Here is a 17774-nt window from a genome sequence, read left to right as displayed (position 1 = left end):
TCCCAGATTTTTTATTTTATCTGAGAAGCAGAAGGAATGGGGCAAGGGAGAACAGGAGGAGCAGGGCCAGGAGAGCCATGCTCTACAATTCAAAGTGGGGAGTGGCCAGTTTTATGAAGTTTCAGCAACACAAAACAAACCTCAAGCAATGCAGGGTAAGCTGGAATAGAGGGACTGTGGCTGATTCATGCTACTCAGGTGTTGGTGGCTTTGACTGTGGTTGGGAATTTCCCAGCAAGAAGGCATACCTTTCCCTCTAACTCTTAAGAAATAGGTTACACTTCATATCCACCCATAAACCGATATTATGCTCCTTCCCACTGCAGCACCACAAGTGGGATAGATGATAAAGGAACTCATCTTTTTAGGTTTTTTAAAAAGGGTCGAAGCTGCAATGGGAATTGTCCAGGCTGCAGGTCCTCTACAGCAGGCGTCGCCAACCTTTTGGACTTCAGGGACCACCAAACTCATAATTTTAAATCCCGCGGACCACTAATATGAATTTTGACTGACAGTGGCTTGCTGATGTTGGTGGGAAAGTCGGTCCTGTATTCCAGAGGTGCAGTAGTCACAGGATTGGCCCTTTCGTCATTCCAGTGCAGCTGCTCTTCCACCTGGGTGCACCGGCCTGCCATGCACTGGAGGAGCTGCTCTGGGATGACCAAAGGGCCAGTCTTGTGACTACTGCAGCTCTGGAATATGGGACTGGCCCGTGGTGGGGTTGGAATCCTCCGCCATAGGGGGTGGCATGTATAATGTGCAAATTTGCGGGTGGTGCAACGTGCAAAAAGCAGCGCAGCCCTCGCTGCCAGACGAGGTAACGGTGCTGTTGCAGCAAGAGGGGGCTGGCAGCACAGGTAGGTTGAAGCGACAATGGAGATGGCTGGAAGGTGCGGGAACGCTATGCTACTTGCATTTGCACAGCATCAGCATTCCACCTTTGGTCAAGGAGCCCAGCCAAAGTTTCCTGCAGCACTCGCGCTTCAGCATTTTGACTCCCAGGGACAGGAGTTTGGCCAAACTATCTGCAAAATTGTCTCTCTCTCAAGGACCGTTCTCAGAAGCAGCATGGGAAACTTCGGCCAGGCTCTTAAGAGACAAGAGTGACTCCAGCTGCTTCTCTCCACGAGTGCTCTGAGAGAGAGAGAGAGACTGTTTTGCAGGTAGCTTGGCTGAACCTTGGGAGTCAAAGCACTGAAGCACGAGCGCCGCAGGAAACCTTGGCCGGGCTCCTCGAGCAAGGGTGAAATGTTGATGCCCCGCAAATGCAAGTAGCGTGGCGCTCCCGCACCTTCTAGCCATCTCCATCACCACTTCGGCCCGCCTGTGCCGCCGCCCCCCTCCTGCCACAACAGCACCATTAACCTCGTCTTGGCCTGCAAGGGCTGCGCTGCTGTTTGCACATTGCACCACCTGCAAATTTGCACATTACACATGCCACCTGGAGATTTCCAACCCCACTAAGGACTTGTCCCATCTTCCAGAGCTGAAGTAGTCACAAGACTGGCCCTGGTTGTCCCGGAGCAGCTCCTCCAGTCCATAGTAAGAACAGCTAGTAGGTGGAGGAACAGCTGCTCTGGGATGACCAAAGGGTCAGTCCTGTGACTACTGCAGCTCTGGAATATGGGACCGACTTTCCCACCAACGTCAGCAAGCCATCCCGGGGCGCATTTTCCTCCCCTGCCGTTGGTCTTACCTTCCAGTTCCAGTTTGCGTGGCTCTACTCAAGGTAAGGTTTGCATTCGGCTGAGGGTGGGGGTCAGCGGGTGGGTGGGCCATGTGGGCAGCACAGCCTTGTGTTCCCACGCAGCCTGGATTAATTGCTTTGGGGGGGTGCTTTGGAGGGAACATTTCTCTGCAGACCACCAAAATTTTCTCACGGACCACCAGTGGTCCCTGGCCCACTGGTTGGCAACCACTGCTGTACAGCATAGAATAATGCAGGTTATTCAAACAAAATGTTCCATTTAAAATGGAAAGGAAGTGTTCCCTATTATAAGAAAGAGTGATGTGCAAATACAGAAATCTTTGCTTAATGTCAGCAACCAGAACTGTCAGAACTGCCATCGCTAAGCAGCAGTCTGGGGAAATTGTGCTTTATAACTAAGCAATTTAGTAATGGCAATTCCAATCCCAATTGCAGCTATAACAATGACTACTTGTAGTTCGGACACTGAAAACAACAATATAGGTGTTGAGATGAGATCCAGAGAGGTTTTCCTGCACTGTTTTCATTTTAACTGCAGATTAAGTGATATTTAGGTACACACACACACACACACACACACATACATATAGTTTGGTCAAGATAAATAAGATATTCTATTCTTTTGTTATGTAATTGTAATAAAAGGGCTGTAGTGTAGTTTGATGATAAATGCAGAGAGAAAGGCTGGAGATTAGAGGACTAAAGCTGCATGCAGATTCAGACAAACACATAAGAAGAAGCAACATTATAGCCTACCTCCCAGCTAGAGGCCTGATTGACAGGGAAACAGAAAACACAGGTAGAAGAAAGGTAGTTAATTTTTTGAACCTCAGCATCCTTTACTCTCTAACTGATCACTGGCTAGTCCCAAGGGTATGTTTGAACTGAACATAAAGTACGTGTTCTTTAGGACTAGGGTTGGGAAGAGTGTTAATTCTGCAATGCAAAATCCCTCCCCTTCTTAATGGGTTAGCTAGAAATTGGCTTTTTATACCTAGCTTCATTCTGTCTATCCCTAAGATCTCAACAATGAAAGAAAATCAATTCTGATTGAGATCTGACCATATAATTAACATAGTAATTCCAATTTGTGACACTTAAATATTTATCACAAGATGCTGGCTCAGGGATAAAAAACTGTATTGGCTGAACAAGCTATCTGAAATTAGCATGGTTCTCATCAATTCCTAACTGCATTTTCTACCCTCATCCATATTTATACAATGAAATATATAGAAATAAATGGAATATTTATGAAAAATTGAGATCTACAAGTGTTTATTTCCCTGCCCGTCCATTTTTCTTCATGGAATCTATGATATGAAACAGTGATATCACAGTAAAGCCATATGCCTCATTTCCCCTTCAAGGAACTTCTTTAGTCCTGATATTCAAACTACTGCCACATAACTTTAGCTGTGAAAACTTTTAATAAAGTTATCCGAATGGATTCAATACTTTGGTCCTCAACTCACACTAACTTATGGCTTGTTTGGTTTCTACTTCATGAATGGAGTCTAAACATTTTGGCTTATTTTATAGACCCAAAGAATCATAAGATGTATGTGTCTGAAAGGACCATATTAGTTATGTAGCTCAGCTCCCTACTCCGAATAGGAATTCATTAACCATGCCTAAAAAGTAGAGATCCAATCCCCACTTGAAAAATTACAGTATAAGGAAGCAGAAGCTCCATTTAACAGCTCTTATCATTAGAGAACTAATCCAAATATCCAGCCTAGGTTTTCATTTCAACCTGCTGGTTCTTATTCATCTCTCAATTCTAATAGAAAACCTGGCACCAATCTTGCACATGGTTAACTACTGTGTGTATCTGTGAATAAGATTTCTTTTTTGCAAGCTGAATGTATTCCAGCTTTTCCATTATCTTTTTAAAGTACAATGCTTAGAACTGAATGTAACAAGCCAACAGTAATCTTACCAGTGCAGTGTGTAATGAAATTATTTCCTACTAGCTGAATAGCCGTGCTTCATGACGAAACTATGAGATCAGGCTATGCAGGAGAAATTTGGTTCACAATCACTTGGTTCAGTGGTGATCGGTGATTGAAACACATAAGAGTTTCCTTTCCTGTCCTGTCCTGCCCTGTCCTTTCCCCTTTCCATCCCTCCTTTCCTTTTTCCTCCTTTCCTTTCCTTCTTTCCTCCTTTCCCTTTCCTTCCTCCTTTCCTATCTATCTATCTATCTATCTATCTATCTATCTATCTATCTATCTATCTATCTATCTATCTATCTATCTATCTATCTATCTATCTATCTATCAAAAGTGTTATACTGTAAAATACAATCCTCCGTTGTCCCAAAGGTGCTTTTTTTCAGGAGACAACTGGACTTTCTGGTTTTTCTTTGAAGATGTTTTTCTTCTCCAAGGAGCTTCTTCAGCTCTGACTGGATGGTGGGTAATAAAAATACTACAACCTTTGATGCCTAAGTAGCTTCCTGTTTGGAATTGTAATATGCATCCTTTTAGAGAATGGTTGAGGCAACTTGGAAGTCTGTGTCACTTGAGTGGTGCAGATGGCTGTGGAGTTACTAAGGTAACGGAATGTGAGGCAACTGGCAGTTGGAAGAGAGTTCTTTTCAGTGGGGAGGGGGAATAGAACTCCTTAGCATCAGAGCTTGTTAGTTACTGTATTAAGAAATACTAATGATTGAATGGTAATTTCAAAAAATCCTTTCTTAGCGAGCACCTAGAAGCTAAGAAGAACATATGTGCCAAATTTCAAGTTTGGAGGCTTTACAGTTCTGGAGATTTCATGATGCTGCGTGAGTGGTATTTTGCTTTTATAGATTGGTTTGCATAAAAAATTTCTATTAATGTATATTACATTGGCCTTTCATTATGACAATTAACAAACTACAGCTTAAATGATGTGCCAACGTACTCTGTGTTTATTTTTTCTGATAGACAATATAAAATGGGCCACAAGAATGTTTGGGAAGGAGAGAGGTTAATGCTCCTTTTGATCATCATTCTAATTCCTCTCCTAAAATGAGATACTGCAATGAACCCTGCTACAGAATGTTCTTACCTGGCTAGTTATCTTACTGAAAGCATCTTGCAATTTGCCATGCAGCACTGCCAACTTCTTGAAGTCACGGTTGGCTTCATGGATTGGAATGAAGATCTTGTAGGTTTCATTGACAGCCTCATAAAGTCCACCCTGGGAATAATGAAGCAAGAATTCAGAGCGCATGGAACATCCCATCAGGGCAGTTCTGACAACTAAGAAGCAAGTTTCAAGGTGGCTAATAGGAGAAATGAGGGACAACTGGAATGTAGAAGCAGTCAGTACTTCAACAAGCTGGATAGGTAGCAGGTACACTAAAAATAGTACTTTGCAGAAGACTGGCAATGCTTCTCTTCTAAGGAATGTACCAAAGACTGATAAAGGCTACTTGAGGAATAATTTGCTGTCCCATGGAAGAAAACATTTAATTGTTACTATTATACAACAATTTTCTATCCTGATCCTGGAAATGTATTGTGCAAAGTACGTATAATTAACTGAAATGTAAGATTTTTTTTGTTATTTTAAAATTTATTTTAAGGCATGTTTTAGGGATAAAATGGATGATATCCTTATCCACAATTGCATACATTCTCTGAAATCAATTGGGCTGATATATCTAAGAAGGGGTTTACTGGGTATTCCCTCAACTAGAGACTTCCTTGTGTAGAAATCTCGGGCTATTGAAGGGCTACCACAGACCCTTTAAGAACTGGAATCAACAACTAGCAGGAAAACATGCCAGCCTTTTGATGAGCTCAGATGCCAGGAGTGTTTTCCTAGGAAAACAGCTCCAAAATATTGATAGCTCCTGGTTCTACACCTGATCTGGTGTGGTATGGTTTATGTGATGTACATTCTTTATGAGTGCTTTGTATCTGTTATGCTAATACAGACAAGAACTGCTGATATGGAAGGGCAGAAATTGTGCTAATCTTGGGCTATTTGAACTTCAGACATTGTTCTAAATGATTCGCATGTAAAGTGGCTCAATTTGAGCATCTGAAACCATGACATCATCCCAGTGCATAGGAAGCCAAGCTGTTTCCTTGTCTATTTTCCCACTAGTAAATCAGCCAGGTACCATCAAGGCAATATAGAATTCTTTTGTAGGTTGGAAATAAGGGCACACAAGGGTCATGCCACATTTGAAGTTCTTACCAAAGTAAATGAAGAAGCTGCTTGCTCAAGCAAGCCTACCAGTCCTTGTTCTGTGAAGTATTTTCCAGAACAGATGCCCTCTTCATCTGGGGACAATATGTCATCTGAAACAGCAGACTCTTCTAGCACATTGGAAGATATGTTCTTGGAAACAGAGATAAATTACTGAGATAAATTATTACATCCAATTTTGGTCAACACAATACCAAAAAAAAGATGTTGAAACTTTAGAAAGAATGCACAGAAGAGCAACAAAGATGATTAGGGAGTCAGAGGCTAAAACAAAGTGTATGGTGAACAATTGTAGAAACTGGACATGTCTAGTCTAATGAAGAGAAAGACAAGGAATGACATGATAACAGTCTTCCAATAGGGGCAGCCACAAAGAAGAGAGGGTCAACCTATTCTCCAAAACATCTGAGGGCAGGACAAGAAGCAACAGATGAAAACTTATCAAGGAGAGAAGCAACCTAGAACTAAGGAGAAGTTTCCTGACAGTGAGAACAATTAGCCTCTAGAAGTTGTGGGTGCTCCATCACTGGACGTTTTTAAGAAGAGACTGGACAGCCACTTCTCCAGAATGGTATGGACCCTTCCAACTCTGTTGTTTTGCATTCTGTAAAAACCTTTTTACTGTCTCATTCTCCCAAAGCTGCTTAGGTAGAGAGGAATAACTCACTCTAGAATTGAGGTAGGCAACTTGGTCTTTTCCAGGTATCTTGGCTGAAACTCCCATAATTCTTAGCCACTTATCATATTATCCCTATCTCATAAATTGAATTCCAAAATCAGATTAAAGTCCTCTGAGCTATAACTTCCTTGAAACACAGAGATCTTATCAAGATATGGAATATCGCTGCTCTATTTCTGGTTCTCTTGAGAAAACTTAGAAAGTGGGCTTGGTTCTGGTTTCTGGTTCTCTTGAGAAAACTTGGAAGGAGCTAAAACATTTCCTTTCAACAGCAGATATAAAAAGTACAGAGTAAATGAGTAGAAGTGTTGTGCTATTCTGACATAGTAGTTTAGTCCTTTTACAACAACTGCTCTGCTGTTACCTGGAAAGTGACGCAGCCCACCGGTAAATAGCGGCAGTCTTCCAACATACTCAGATATTCAGCTACCAGTGCAGCAGAATGCACCAAACACTGTGCTGCCTCTGCATGGTTTCCACGTTCAGAATGCTTTGCTGCCATGTTCTGCAGCCATGTTAGCCTCAGATCTGGTGACGCCTGGTATCCCTTGGCTATCCTGAGAAGCAAATTATGTCAGAGACGAAAGTCTTAACTTTTATGCACATCTACACTAAGTGCCTTTCTCTCCCTCTTACAGTATGTAAGGTGGAGAGTTTTTGTCATACAGGGTGATCTCTAGCGACATTGCTATGTTCCTTAGTTCAATTTTGTACCTTTCCTACTTTTTCTACCTTTTAAAAGCAGGCACATTCAGTGTTTTAAATCGAAGACAAGTGCCTTTCTGCTCATACTAGTTAACAGTTTTCCCCAACTGTTTGCTCATCTTGGGTTGTAATACCCTGTCATCAGAAACAATGGGAGTTCTAGCTCCAAACCTCTAAGTGGAATTACAGCCTGATAATTCATGTAGGATGAAAATGAGAAAAGATATTTCCAACTCCTAATTATTTTCTCCTTTGATATTCCAGCTATGTACTCCTTTTCCAAGCTCAAAATGCCTGATGCCTTTACAGTAAAGTTATGAAAACCCAAGCTCCCTCTTCCTTTCTATAATAAAGTAACTGGATACCCGTGCTTCCCGACGAAACTTTGTGATTGAGCTATGCAGGAGAAATTTGGTTCATAGTCCATTGACTCAGTGGTGGTCGGTGATTGAAACACATAAGGGAATATCGTTCCCGCCGCCTTGAGTCCGGAAGCAGTTCAATAGGTGGAAGGCGTAGACATTTTGGTGAGGTACCAACGTAAGGAGCCCCAGGTCGTTCCTGAGTGAAGGAGTGGAACGTCTGCCAGTTTGAACTGAGGTAACGGTATGTGAGGCAAGTTGGACCAGAGTTCTTTTCAAGAGGGGAGGAGGAATAGAATGTCTAACTCCTTTAGCATCAGAGCATGTTAATATAAGGCAACTGGCAGCTGGACCAGAGTTCTTTTCAGGTGGAGAGGGGGAATAGAATATCTAACTCCTTAGCATCAGACCATGTTAATATAAGACAATTGCAGTTGGAACAGAGTTCTTTTCAGGTGGGGAAGGGGAGTAGAACTCCTTAGCATCAGAGCATGTTAATTACTGTATAAGAAATACTAATGATCTGTTGGTCATTTCAAAAAACCATTTCTTAGCGAGCACCTAGAAGCCAAGAAGAACATAGGTGCCAAATTTCAAGTTTGTAGGCTTTATGGTTCTGGAGATTTTGTGATGAGTGAGTGGTACTTGGCTTTTATATATATAGATTACCCCTTATTGGCTTTGACAGAGGCTGATATCAATAAAACCAGTACTGAGCAATATTTTTTTTCTAAGAAAGCTATTTTTGGTGAAGGCTCACAGTGGCCACGAATATCCAACTAATGAACTTAATGTCAAATGTGATTTCTGAACATTCCCTAAAAGGACTGGGAACAAGACAAAATAAATCAGGAAATTTGCATCTGGAATGGCTTCCTTTTTCTTGACTCTCTGGGAAATATCCAGCAAAGAATTAAGGCTGTGAAAGTAAACTATTCTGGAGTTTTCTTAATGCTTCCTCTACTGACTGTGACCTTACCTATACATAAGGTCTATCAGCATCTCTGGATCCTCCTGATGTTCCTTCATCTTTACTGTGTCTGTCAGGATCATGTGCAAGTTAAAGACAAGATCTTGTACCTGAGCAGGAAAAGGAGAAAGCAATTTCTATATAAGCAACAATGAAAAACTACTTATAAAAATCATGTAAACATGATAGATACTGGCTTAGAGATGCCTGAAAGGAAACCATTTTCTTTTTTTATTTAGTTAGAGAAATCTCACTGTTATCATGCAAAATATTTTTATTTCATGTCTGGTATAAACAGAAACACATATCTCCATTGTAATAATACTAAATGTTTCGAAAGTCAAGCCCTTCCTTTTGGCAAGCATACTATTAATACTCTGCACACCAATCAGAAATGCTGTAAATGAGTGGATTTTGTTCCTTCCTTCTATTTTCCCCCAGTTCACATTTCCTATCTGCATTTTATGTGTATTAGGTGTGTGCCCACCAAATACTGCCTTCCACTTCACCCCACAGTCTCATTCTATTTCTTTATTCAAATTGACATGTCATTAGCTATTTTTCCTTTACATAGTTTTTCCCAAGTATTGTCTTTGGGTTTCCTTCACTTAAAGCTATAGGTAGTCCTTGACTTACAACAGTTCGTTTAGTGACTGTTCAAAGTTACAATGGCACAGAAAAAAGTGACTTATGACAATTTTTCACGCTTATGATCTTTGCAGCATCCCCATGGTCACGTGATTTACATTCGGATAATTGACAATTGACTCACATTTATGATTGTTGCAGTGTCCTGGAGTCGTGTGATCACCTTTTGTGACCTTCTGATCAGCAAAGTCAATGGGGAAACCAGATTCACTTAAAAACCATGATACTACTTTAAGAACTGCAGTGATTCACTTAACAAATAAAGCAAGAAAAGTCGTAAAATGGAGCAAACTCACTTAATGAACTTCTCACTTAACAAATACATTTTGGGCTCAATTGTGGTCATAAGTTGAGGACTATCTGGACTGTTAGGTCTGCCAGGCTCAGCTTGGTGCCTCACAGGCATCCTGGGATCAAAGGCCAGAAAGAATAGATGGGCAATAAAGCTGTGTGTGTATGTGATGGGAAATAAGGAGGGGGGAATGACAGATGATAAAGACCACAGATGCTCGCAACCAGTTCGTACCAGCATCCAAGGCCAGGCACCTTGAGAAAGAACGTGGGTTACCCCAATACCTCTTAGCATTCTCAAAACACTTCGGTGAATTCTGATTGACTGAAGATGGACTGGTCATGGTGAGGGGGGGAAGGCTGGGATGAGGGTAAACCTTTCTGTATCTTTTGAGCACGGAAAACATAAATCTTGCTGAATTTACTGCAGACATCATCTTCTTAGTAAAGGAATCTTTTGCTTCAACCAAATGCGGTCAAGGGTTTCTCTTTCCTAAGGGATCAGATTGGGGAAGAGCTTTTTACACTCTCAAAGCACGAAAAACCCTGGCCAGGGAGGCACACCCCGCTGACCAGCCGACTCCAACCACAGCAAGCAATGGAGCCATCATCTCTGTTGCTGCAATGGCAGCAGCAGCAGCAGGAGGCCCCATGGCAGTGGCAGCTGCCCCTGCAGCTGGCCCCATAGGCCAGCCTGCATCAGCTGTAAGGGCAGTGCCAGCGTGGCCAAGAGGACACAAGATATAAACCCTGGGTGTAAAGTTCAATGGAGATCTCAAGCAGCTGGGATTCTTCCTTACACAAATTTGGACATACATGCAAGAGTATGGTCCAGAAATAGCCACCAAAGGGACCAAGGTGCGGTGCATGAATATGGCATTGGAGAAGACTGTGACTGAATGGTCACCCTCCATAACGATGACGCCCTGGAGTTGAGAAACTTCAACCAGTTCATGGCCACCCTTTGGAAGTGCTTCGAAGACCCAAGCCAAGCCAAGGGCGCAGGGCCAAGTACACCCAGGAGTTTTGTGACCTGGTCTGCCAACTGGCCAGAAGACATCGATCAGGTTAAGTGGTGAGGTCTACAACACCTGTATCTCCAGGGGTGCTCTCCTCCCCTCCATGGCAGGTATGTCCTAACAAAGGAAGTGGAAATTGACTTGGCTTGATCCAAATATCGGCTGAGCTGTGGGTGGTGAAGATCCTTCCCTAAAAAACACTGTCACATGAGCAGAGCTCATGCTGACAATCCATCAATTGCTTCAGGTGTGGGAAGGCAGGACACCAAGCTGATTGCCAAGCCATATATTCAACCCGGAAGGCAACTCTAGGACCTGTCAAAAAACCGGGGAAACCGCCACAGAGAACCTGCGAGACAGCCCTGAAGGGAGTAGAGGTTGTACAGTTCACCTCATTCCCCAGCCTGATGATCCCTTGGTAAGTCACACGGTCAACCCAGTGACCATCCCCATAATGGTTTAATCTTCAAGGAGAAAAGGGAGCCTAGTAGCCCTCCTGGACTCAGGGTGCATCAGATGTCTGGCTAACCCTACCCTGATCAAGAAATTGGGTGTGACACTCAGGCAATTTGAAGTGCTCATAGATTTTGCCAACTGGATGGCTCAGTGGCATGGGAGATCCCAGCGACATTTGTCACCAAGCCAATAGAGAAGAGGATTGGCACACACAGAGAGACCCTAAACTTTATCATGGCCCCTGTCATGGAGAGACCTCTTGTGTTAGGACTCTTTTGGCTTCTGAAATGGAACCCCTATGTGAACTAGAGGAGGGGATTGCTAAAAATCTGGCAGGCCAGCTGCAAAAGGGAGAAGGACCATAAGCTGCCATGGGCAAAGCCTAGAAGGGAGGAGGAAGCAGGCGCCAATGACCAACTCCAAGGTGAATCTCTGATCCCCGAAGAGTACTGGAACTTATGTGATGCTTTCAGTGAAAAGGGGTCAGATGCACTCCTACCCAATCAGCCGACAGACTGCTCCATAGAAATCCTACCAGGAGACAAACTACCAAAACCCAAGATGTATTCCATGACCCCTAGGGAATTGGAGGAACTACAGACTTTTATAGAAAAAAAATTAAAGTGTGGTTTCATCCAGTCCGACACACCGGCTGCCCTGGTACTGATTCAGGAGAAGAAGGATGGGTCCCTTCATCTATGCGTTGACTATCAGGGGCTCAATGCTGTCTGCGTGGAAAATGTCTACTACTTCCCCTTGATGAAGGCATGCCCTTTGGTCAAGGAGGTCTTCACCAAATTGGATTTGCAAGAGGCATACTACTGAGTTAGGATCAAGGCGGAAGATCAATGGATTTCCCCTTAGGATGTTTCCAATTGCAAATCCTTGTTTTTGGACTGTAAGGGGACTCTGCTGTCTTTATGCAGCTGATAAACAAAGTGCTGCATGAGCATCTGTACAAGGGAGTGCTAGTCTACCTGAATGACATTTCAATCTATACTGAGACAATGGCAGAACACATAAAACTAGTCAGAGCTGTGCTCAAAAACTTTGAGTGGCCAAAGTATATGCCAAGCTATCCAAATGTGAATTTCACCAAAGTAAAATTGATTGCCTAGGCTACCGCATTTCCCATGAGGGGATAGACCCCAAAAAGGTGCAGGCAGTATTAGAGTGGGCTCCTCCCTGCACTCGGAAGCAACTGCAAAGCTTCTTGTGATTGTGAACTTTTACCCCCAATTCATTCCATTTGCCCAGATAGCTCTCCCCATCACCAACCTACGAGGGGGGGGGGGAGAGGAGGGAGGGAGGGAGGGAGGGAGGGAGGGAGGAAAGAAAGAAAGAAAGAAAGAAAGAAAGAAAGAAAGAAAGAAAGAAAGAAAGAAAGAAAGAAAGAAAGAAAGAAAGAAAGAAAGAAAGAAAGAAAGAAAGAAAGAAAGAAGAGAAATGCAATGTTTTAAGTTTTTTGGATCTTAAAAAGGTAATATTTCTAGCTGGGTATGGGCAAACCAAGACAAGGCCCAAGTCTTGCCCCAAATCTCTTGCAAGCAATTTATGGTACTGCGCACAATACCTGCTCAGCAAAGGTTGTCTCTCGCAACTCCGGGTCTTCTTCAGCATAGGTAAGGATGGTTTTCAGTGAGCGCCTCAAGTGCTCCTCATTGAAGTTCTGAGATGTTCCCACAAGCGAGGAGAGGGACATGGTGACCTGCATCTTCACTCGGGCAAAGTTCTGTATAAGAAAATTTCAAAAAGGTATTTCTTTTTAGTGTTAACAAAATTCCAGACATACATAAAAAAGAAACTCCCTGCTTTCTTCATCATATCTAGCCCCTTCAGCCAACCAACCTAAGGCAAAAACTTCTTGGGTAAATGCCCTGAAGTGCTAAGTGTTTTGCAAACAAGCATAATGGAAATGATGATGGCTTGTCGCATTTTGAAAAGGTGGCATTTTCAGTTTCTGTAAGGCCATGGGTTGCCATAAATATTTTATTGATACACACACACATGCACAAACACACACATATATATTATATATTATAAAAACACATGACAGTCAGGCAAGCATGGTGAACTGTCTTGGCAATGCTTTGTGTCTCTTCTTGACACAAAACTCATGGAATCAAGCAGTATATTTTAACCCAATCTATCTTAATAACAAAATAATAAAAATAAATAATAAAGAATGGAGTTGGGGGGAGACAACAAAATAGGAAGACACAGCATGTGAATAGGAAATAAATGTATTATAAGCAAGCAGATAAAAGTAATGTAAAATAGGTCATGGGCCTAAAACATTGAAAATTGGAAGAGAGAAAAAGGTCGCTGCTCTGCCCTCAAAAAAGCAGCTGTATGGAGAACTGTCCTACCCCTTAATGCTCCCACACATAAACTCCTTTTCCCAATAGCACTTACATTGCCAATCTCAAAGTTCTGCCTCATGAGAAGGTAGAGTGAGGTGCTTGCATGGGTGCGAATGATCGCTATTCTGCTACTACAGTGGCGTAGGAGACGCAGGCACAGATCAGCACACAGTTCAGTATCTTCTTCAAAAAGCATTTCAGGGAACTGTAAGCATGGGATTCAAGTTATCTGATTTGACAATGATAAAAATTGTTTTTCTAATTTGTTATTTATTTAATTAGATGTGGAAGTCCACTAAATTCTATATGACTCCAGGCAGCATACAGCATTAAAACATAATAAAATACTAAGAAACACCAACTAGTATATCTGAAAATATAATCCTTTAAACAAATATAATCCTATAAGGGCTCAAGGCTTGAAGCAACAGCCAGGTTTTAAATATAAATCAGGGTAGAAGTTATACAAATCTTAGAGCAATATTTCCCAACCTTAGCTATGTTGAGATGTGTGAACTTCAACTCCCAGAATTGAAGACCTGAGGCTCATATATCTTAAAACAGCTAAGGTAGGAAACACTGTTCTAGGTGGATATTATTCTAAAGGGCAAGTGCTGCAACAGAAAAGGCAATCTCAATGTTTAATTAAGGGGGCTAGAATATACCCACTCTGTTTGTTGTAAAGGATGGGTAGAAAGTATTGGAGATTCCACCCAATTTATATTAGTGAAATATACAACCCAATTGTGTATCACTTCTAAACCCTAAGGTATTAAAACATTCAAAACAGGAAGATCTAACCCAGGCCTCCCACTGGACTTTGAACAATTAACAGTCTTTTTAAGAGCCTCGGTGGCGCAGTGGTTGTACTGCAGGCCACTTCTGCTGACTATCGGCTGCCTGCAATTTGGCAGTTCAAATCCCACAAGGCTCAAGGTTGACTCAGCCTTTCATCCTTCCGAGGTGGGTAAAATGAGGACCCAGAATGTTGAGGGCAATATGCTGACTCTGTAAACCACTTAGAGAGATAGAAATGCAATAGATAGAAATGCTATTGCCATGTGGGCTGTTCCATATCTGGAGTATACTGACTGAGGAAATCTGCTATGGACAATAGCAGACACATCTCAGACAAGGAAGCACCTGGGCAAGCAAGATGTCTCCTAGCAGATCATGATCCTTGCAAAAGTTGCAGATTGACTGGAAGGAACTGCATTCGACGAGACTTTCCTTACCAAGCAGACTCACCTTGCTCACTAGTGCTCTCTGAGTGGCAAAACAGTGTTGCAAGAAAGCAGCACTAGGTGTACAGCCCATGCTGTGAAGAAGCACCCTCAGCGCCCCACCCAGGACACTCTCCTTGGTTTCAGATACTGTCTGTGGGGGAGGGGAAGGAAGAAAAAATGAATTCGTTACACTGCAGAATGAAGGAGTGTTTCATGCTATCACCCTTTATTACAACGTAGGAACAAAATGATAGCTGCACAAGTAAATGAGATTCCAAATGTATTTTAAGGAAATGTTTTATCACAAGAAATGTAACATTTCTTAAATTTAAAAGAAAGCTATTTTCTTACCTTATTATCTGCAGATTCCTTATATGAAGTAGATGATAAATAAAACTATTTGGCACGATATTTGAGAAGCACTGTATTTCTTTTGATACAGAATTTCCTTGAAATGCAATGGAGACCAATTAAGTCCCTGCTAAATTGTGGGATCCCTTTATAGAGTTTATAACTCAGATTTTTACATCAAGATGTGAAGTCTGCTTGCAGGCAAAGAAACTTAACAGAAACTTCAGTATGGCTAGTAATATGAGGGCTTGCAGAACCTATTTAGTATTACTGGGTCTGGTTTTCTATTTAAGACAGATTGCCTGTCTTAAGTATTAGTACTTCACTTATTGTCACTAGTGAAACCTAGAGAAGCTCCTATGTCATAGATATGTTTTGTTTCTTAACGTCTATGGTCCAGCTTAGTTTCTATATGCCACCCATTCATCCTTTATTTTCAGGCCTTACCCAACATATTAAGTGAATTTTGCTCAACAGTGTGTTTCTGAGAATCATCATGACTAGGAATAATCAGAGTTGTTATTATTATAGACACAGGAATTGTAATAGTATAGAAAAGAATGAATGAGCTGGAAGGACCTTGGAGGTCTTCTAGTCAAGCAGGAAAACCTATACCGTTTTAGATAGGTCTAGACTCTTCTTAAAAACATCCAGTGATGGAGCATCCACGATTTCTGAAGGCAAGCTGTTCTACTGGTTAATTGTACTCACTGTTAGTAAGTTTCTCCTTAATTCCAGGTTGCTTCTCTCCTTGACTAGTTTCCAACCATTGTTTCTCGTCCTGCTCTCCAGTGCTTTGGAGAATAATTTGACCCCCTCTTCTTTGTGGCAGCCCCTAAAATACTGCTATGATGTCACCTCCAATTCTTCTTTTTTTTAGACTAGCCAGACCCAAATCCTGCAGCCATTCTTCATATGTTTTAGTCTCCAGGCTTTGATCATCTTAGTTGCTCTTCTTTTTCCAAAGTCGCAACATCTTTTTTGTAGTATGGTGAGCAAAATTGGTTGCAGTATTCCAGGTGTGGTCTTACCAGGGTTTTATAAAGTGGTACTAATAATTCATGAGATATTAATTCTATGTCTCTGTTTATACAACCCATGATTGTGTTAGGTTTTTTGGCTGTTGCTGCACACTGCTGGCTCATATTCAAGTGATTATCACTAGGACTCCAAGGTCCCTCTCACAGGTACTGTTTTTGAGCCAGGTCTCGCTGAATTTGTACTTTTACATTTGGTTTTTCCTGCCTAAATGTAAAACTTTGCTTTTCTCCACATTAAAATTCATGTTGTTGGATAGGGCTCATTGTTCAAGTCTGTCAAGATTTTTTTGGATCCTGAGCTTGTCTTCTGGGGTGTTGGCTATTCCTGCCAGTTTAGTGTCATGCAAAAGATATGGAAGAGTACTGGGCCTAAGATGGAGCCTTGGGGTACTCCACTACTTACTTCTCTCCATGGGGATATGGTACTATTAAGGATTACTCGTTGGGTATAGTTTATTAACCAGGTACAAATTCATCTGGTGATGATGCTGTCTATCTTTTCTAGCTTACCAAGAAGTAGGTTTGGTCTATTTGTTGAATGCCTTGCTGAAGTCTAGCTATACTCTGTCCAGAGCATTTCGCTAGTCTACTAATTAAGTCACTTTATCAAAGAATGAAATAAGATTGGTTTGGCATAATCTGTTTTTTACAAGCCCATGCTGACTATTAGTTATAAATTTATTTGCTTCTAGTTGTTCGCATATCTATTTTTTGATTATCTTTTCCAGAATTGTCCCAGGTATTGATATTAGACTGATTGGTCTATAGCAGTGGTTCCCAAACTTTTTCAGTCCACCGCCCCCTTGGTGCTACAAACTCATCCTCGGTGCCCCCCACCCAGGGTTGGGATTCAAATTTCTGTGGGCATGGCCTAATTTGAGGGTGTGGCTTGCTGGTCATGTGACTGGGTGGGCATGGCTTACTCGTCATATGACTGGGTGGGCGTGGTTTGCTGGTCACGTGACTGGCTAGGCGTGGTTTGGTGGTCATGTGACTTGGTGGGTGTGGCCAGGTGACTGGCAAACCAAATACAAGTGGTCCTCACTAAATGGCCAGTTGTTTAGCAAGTGTTCTAATTTATGACTGGCCTCTCCAAAGCTACTTGACCTGTTTTTGGAGTTTTGACAGCCATGCACACACATACACACACACTCCCTTCCAACCCTGCTGGAGCAGGTCATTGGACTAAAATCGGCAAAGCATCTCTGATTAGATTCTAGTAGTGAATAGAATCTGATCAGAGATGCTTTGCCAATTCTTGTTGATTTTTATTTGTATTTCTTTATTTTATGTTGCTGACAACATGTGTGTCCCTTCTTGTGCACAACCCAGAAGCTTTTGTGATTCTTTGCAGCAAAAATTACTGACCTCTAGCTTTGCTCTACTTTTCAAATGTGCTGCTACTGCCGTGTTCTAGATGCCAGCCTCGCAGGTCCACCCCATTGAGCCCGCTGCACTGGAGGGACCTGCCCAAACAAGTCCAAGCGGAGCAGTGCACCAAGTCAATGGGTTGAGCCTGAGAGATGGAAAGAGAGAGAGAGAAAAGAAAGAGAGAGAGAAAGAGAGAAGGAAGAAAAGAAAGAGAAAATGGAAAGAAAGAAAAAGGGACAGACAAAGAAAGGGGGAGATGGAAGGAAGGGACAGAAAGAAAAAGAAATAAAGGAGGAAGGGAGGGAGGGAGGGAGGAGAAAGATAATGAGATATCTATTCTAGCCCAATCACCTGCTCCAGCAGGGTTAGAAGGGAGTGT

The 17774-nt window shown here is 42.2% G+C and overlaps 1 protein-coding gene across 8 annotated transcripts in view; it reads right to left on the bottom strand.

Annotated features, from left to right (window-relative positions):
• Positions 1 to 17774, bottom strand: part of DOCK6 (dedicator of cytokinesis 6) — a 157053-nt gene that overhangs the window by 24530 nt on the left and 114749 nt on the right. For all 8 annotated transcript variants that reach the window (XM_026679586.2, XM_026679587.2, XM_026679588.2 and 5 more), the window contains 7 exons: positions 14656 to 14784; positions 13460 to 13612; positions 12618 to 12776; positions 8640 to 8740; positions 6958 to 7150; positions 5903 to 6046; positions 4763 to 4894 (listed from right to left, as the gene is read on the bottom strand). In XM_026679586.2, the coding sequence (XP_026535371.2) occupies positions 4763 to 4894; positions 5903 to 6046; positions 6958 to 7150; positions 8640 to 8740; positions 12618 to 12776; positions 13460 to 13612; positions 14656 to 14784 (1011 nt within the window). The remainder of the gene's footprint in view (positions 1 to 4762; positions 4895 to 5902; positions 6047 to 6957; positions 7151 to 8639; positions 8741 to 12617; positions 12777 to 13459; positions 13613 to 14655; positions 14785 to 17774) is intronic.

The sequence above is a fragment of the Notechis scutatus genome, chromosome 2 (assembly GCF_049901735.1).
Source record: "Notechis scutatus isolate UNSWTSFEM ecotype Mainland chromosome 2, rNotScu1.2, whole genome shotgun sequence".
NCBI classification, from domain to species: Eukaryota; Metazoa; Chordata; class Lepidosauria; order Squamata; family Elapidae; genus Notechis; species Notechis scutatus.
The sequence above is the reverse complement of the archived record's forward strand: the minus strand, read 5'-3'. Positions and strand labels throughout refer to the sequence as shown.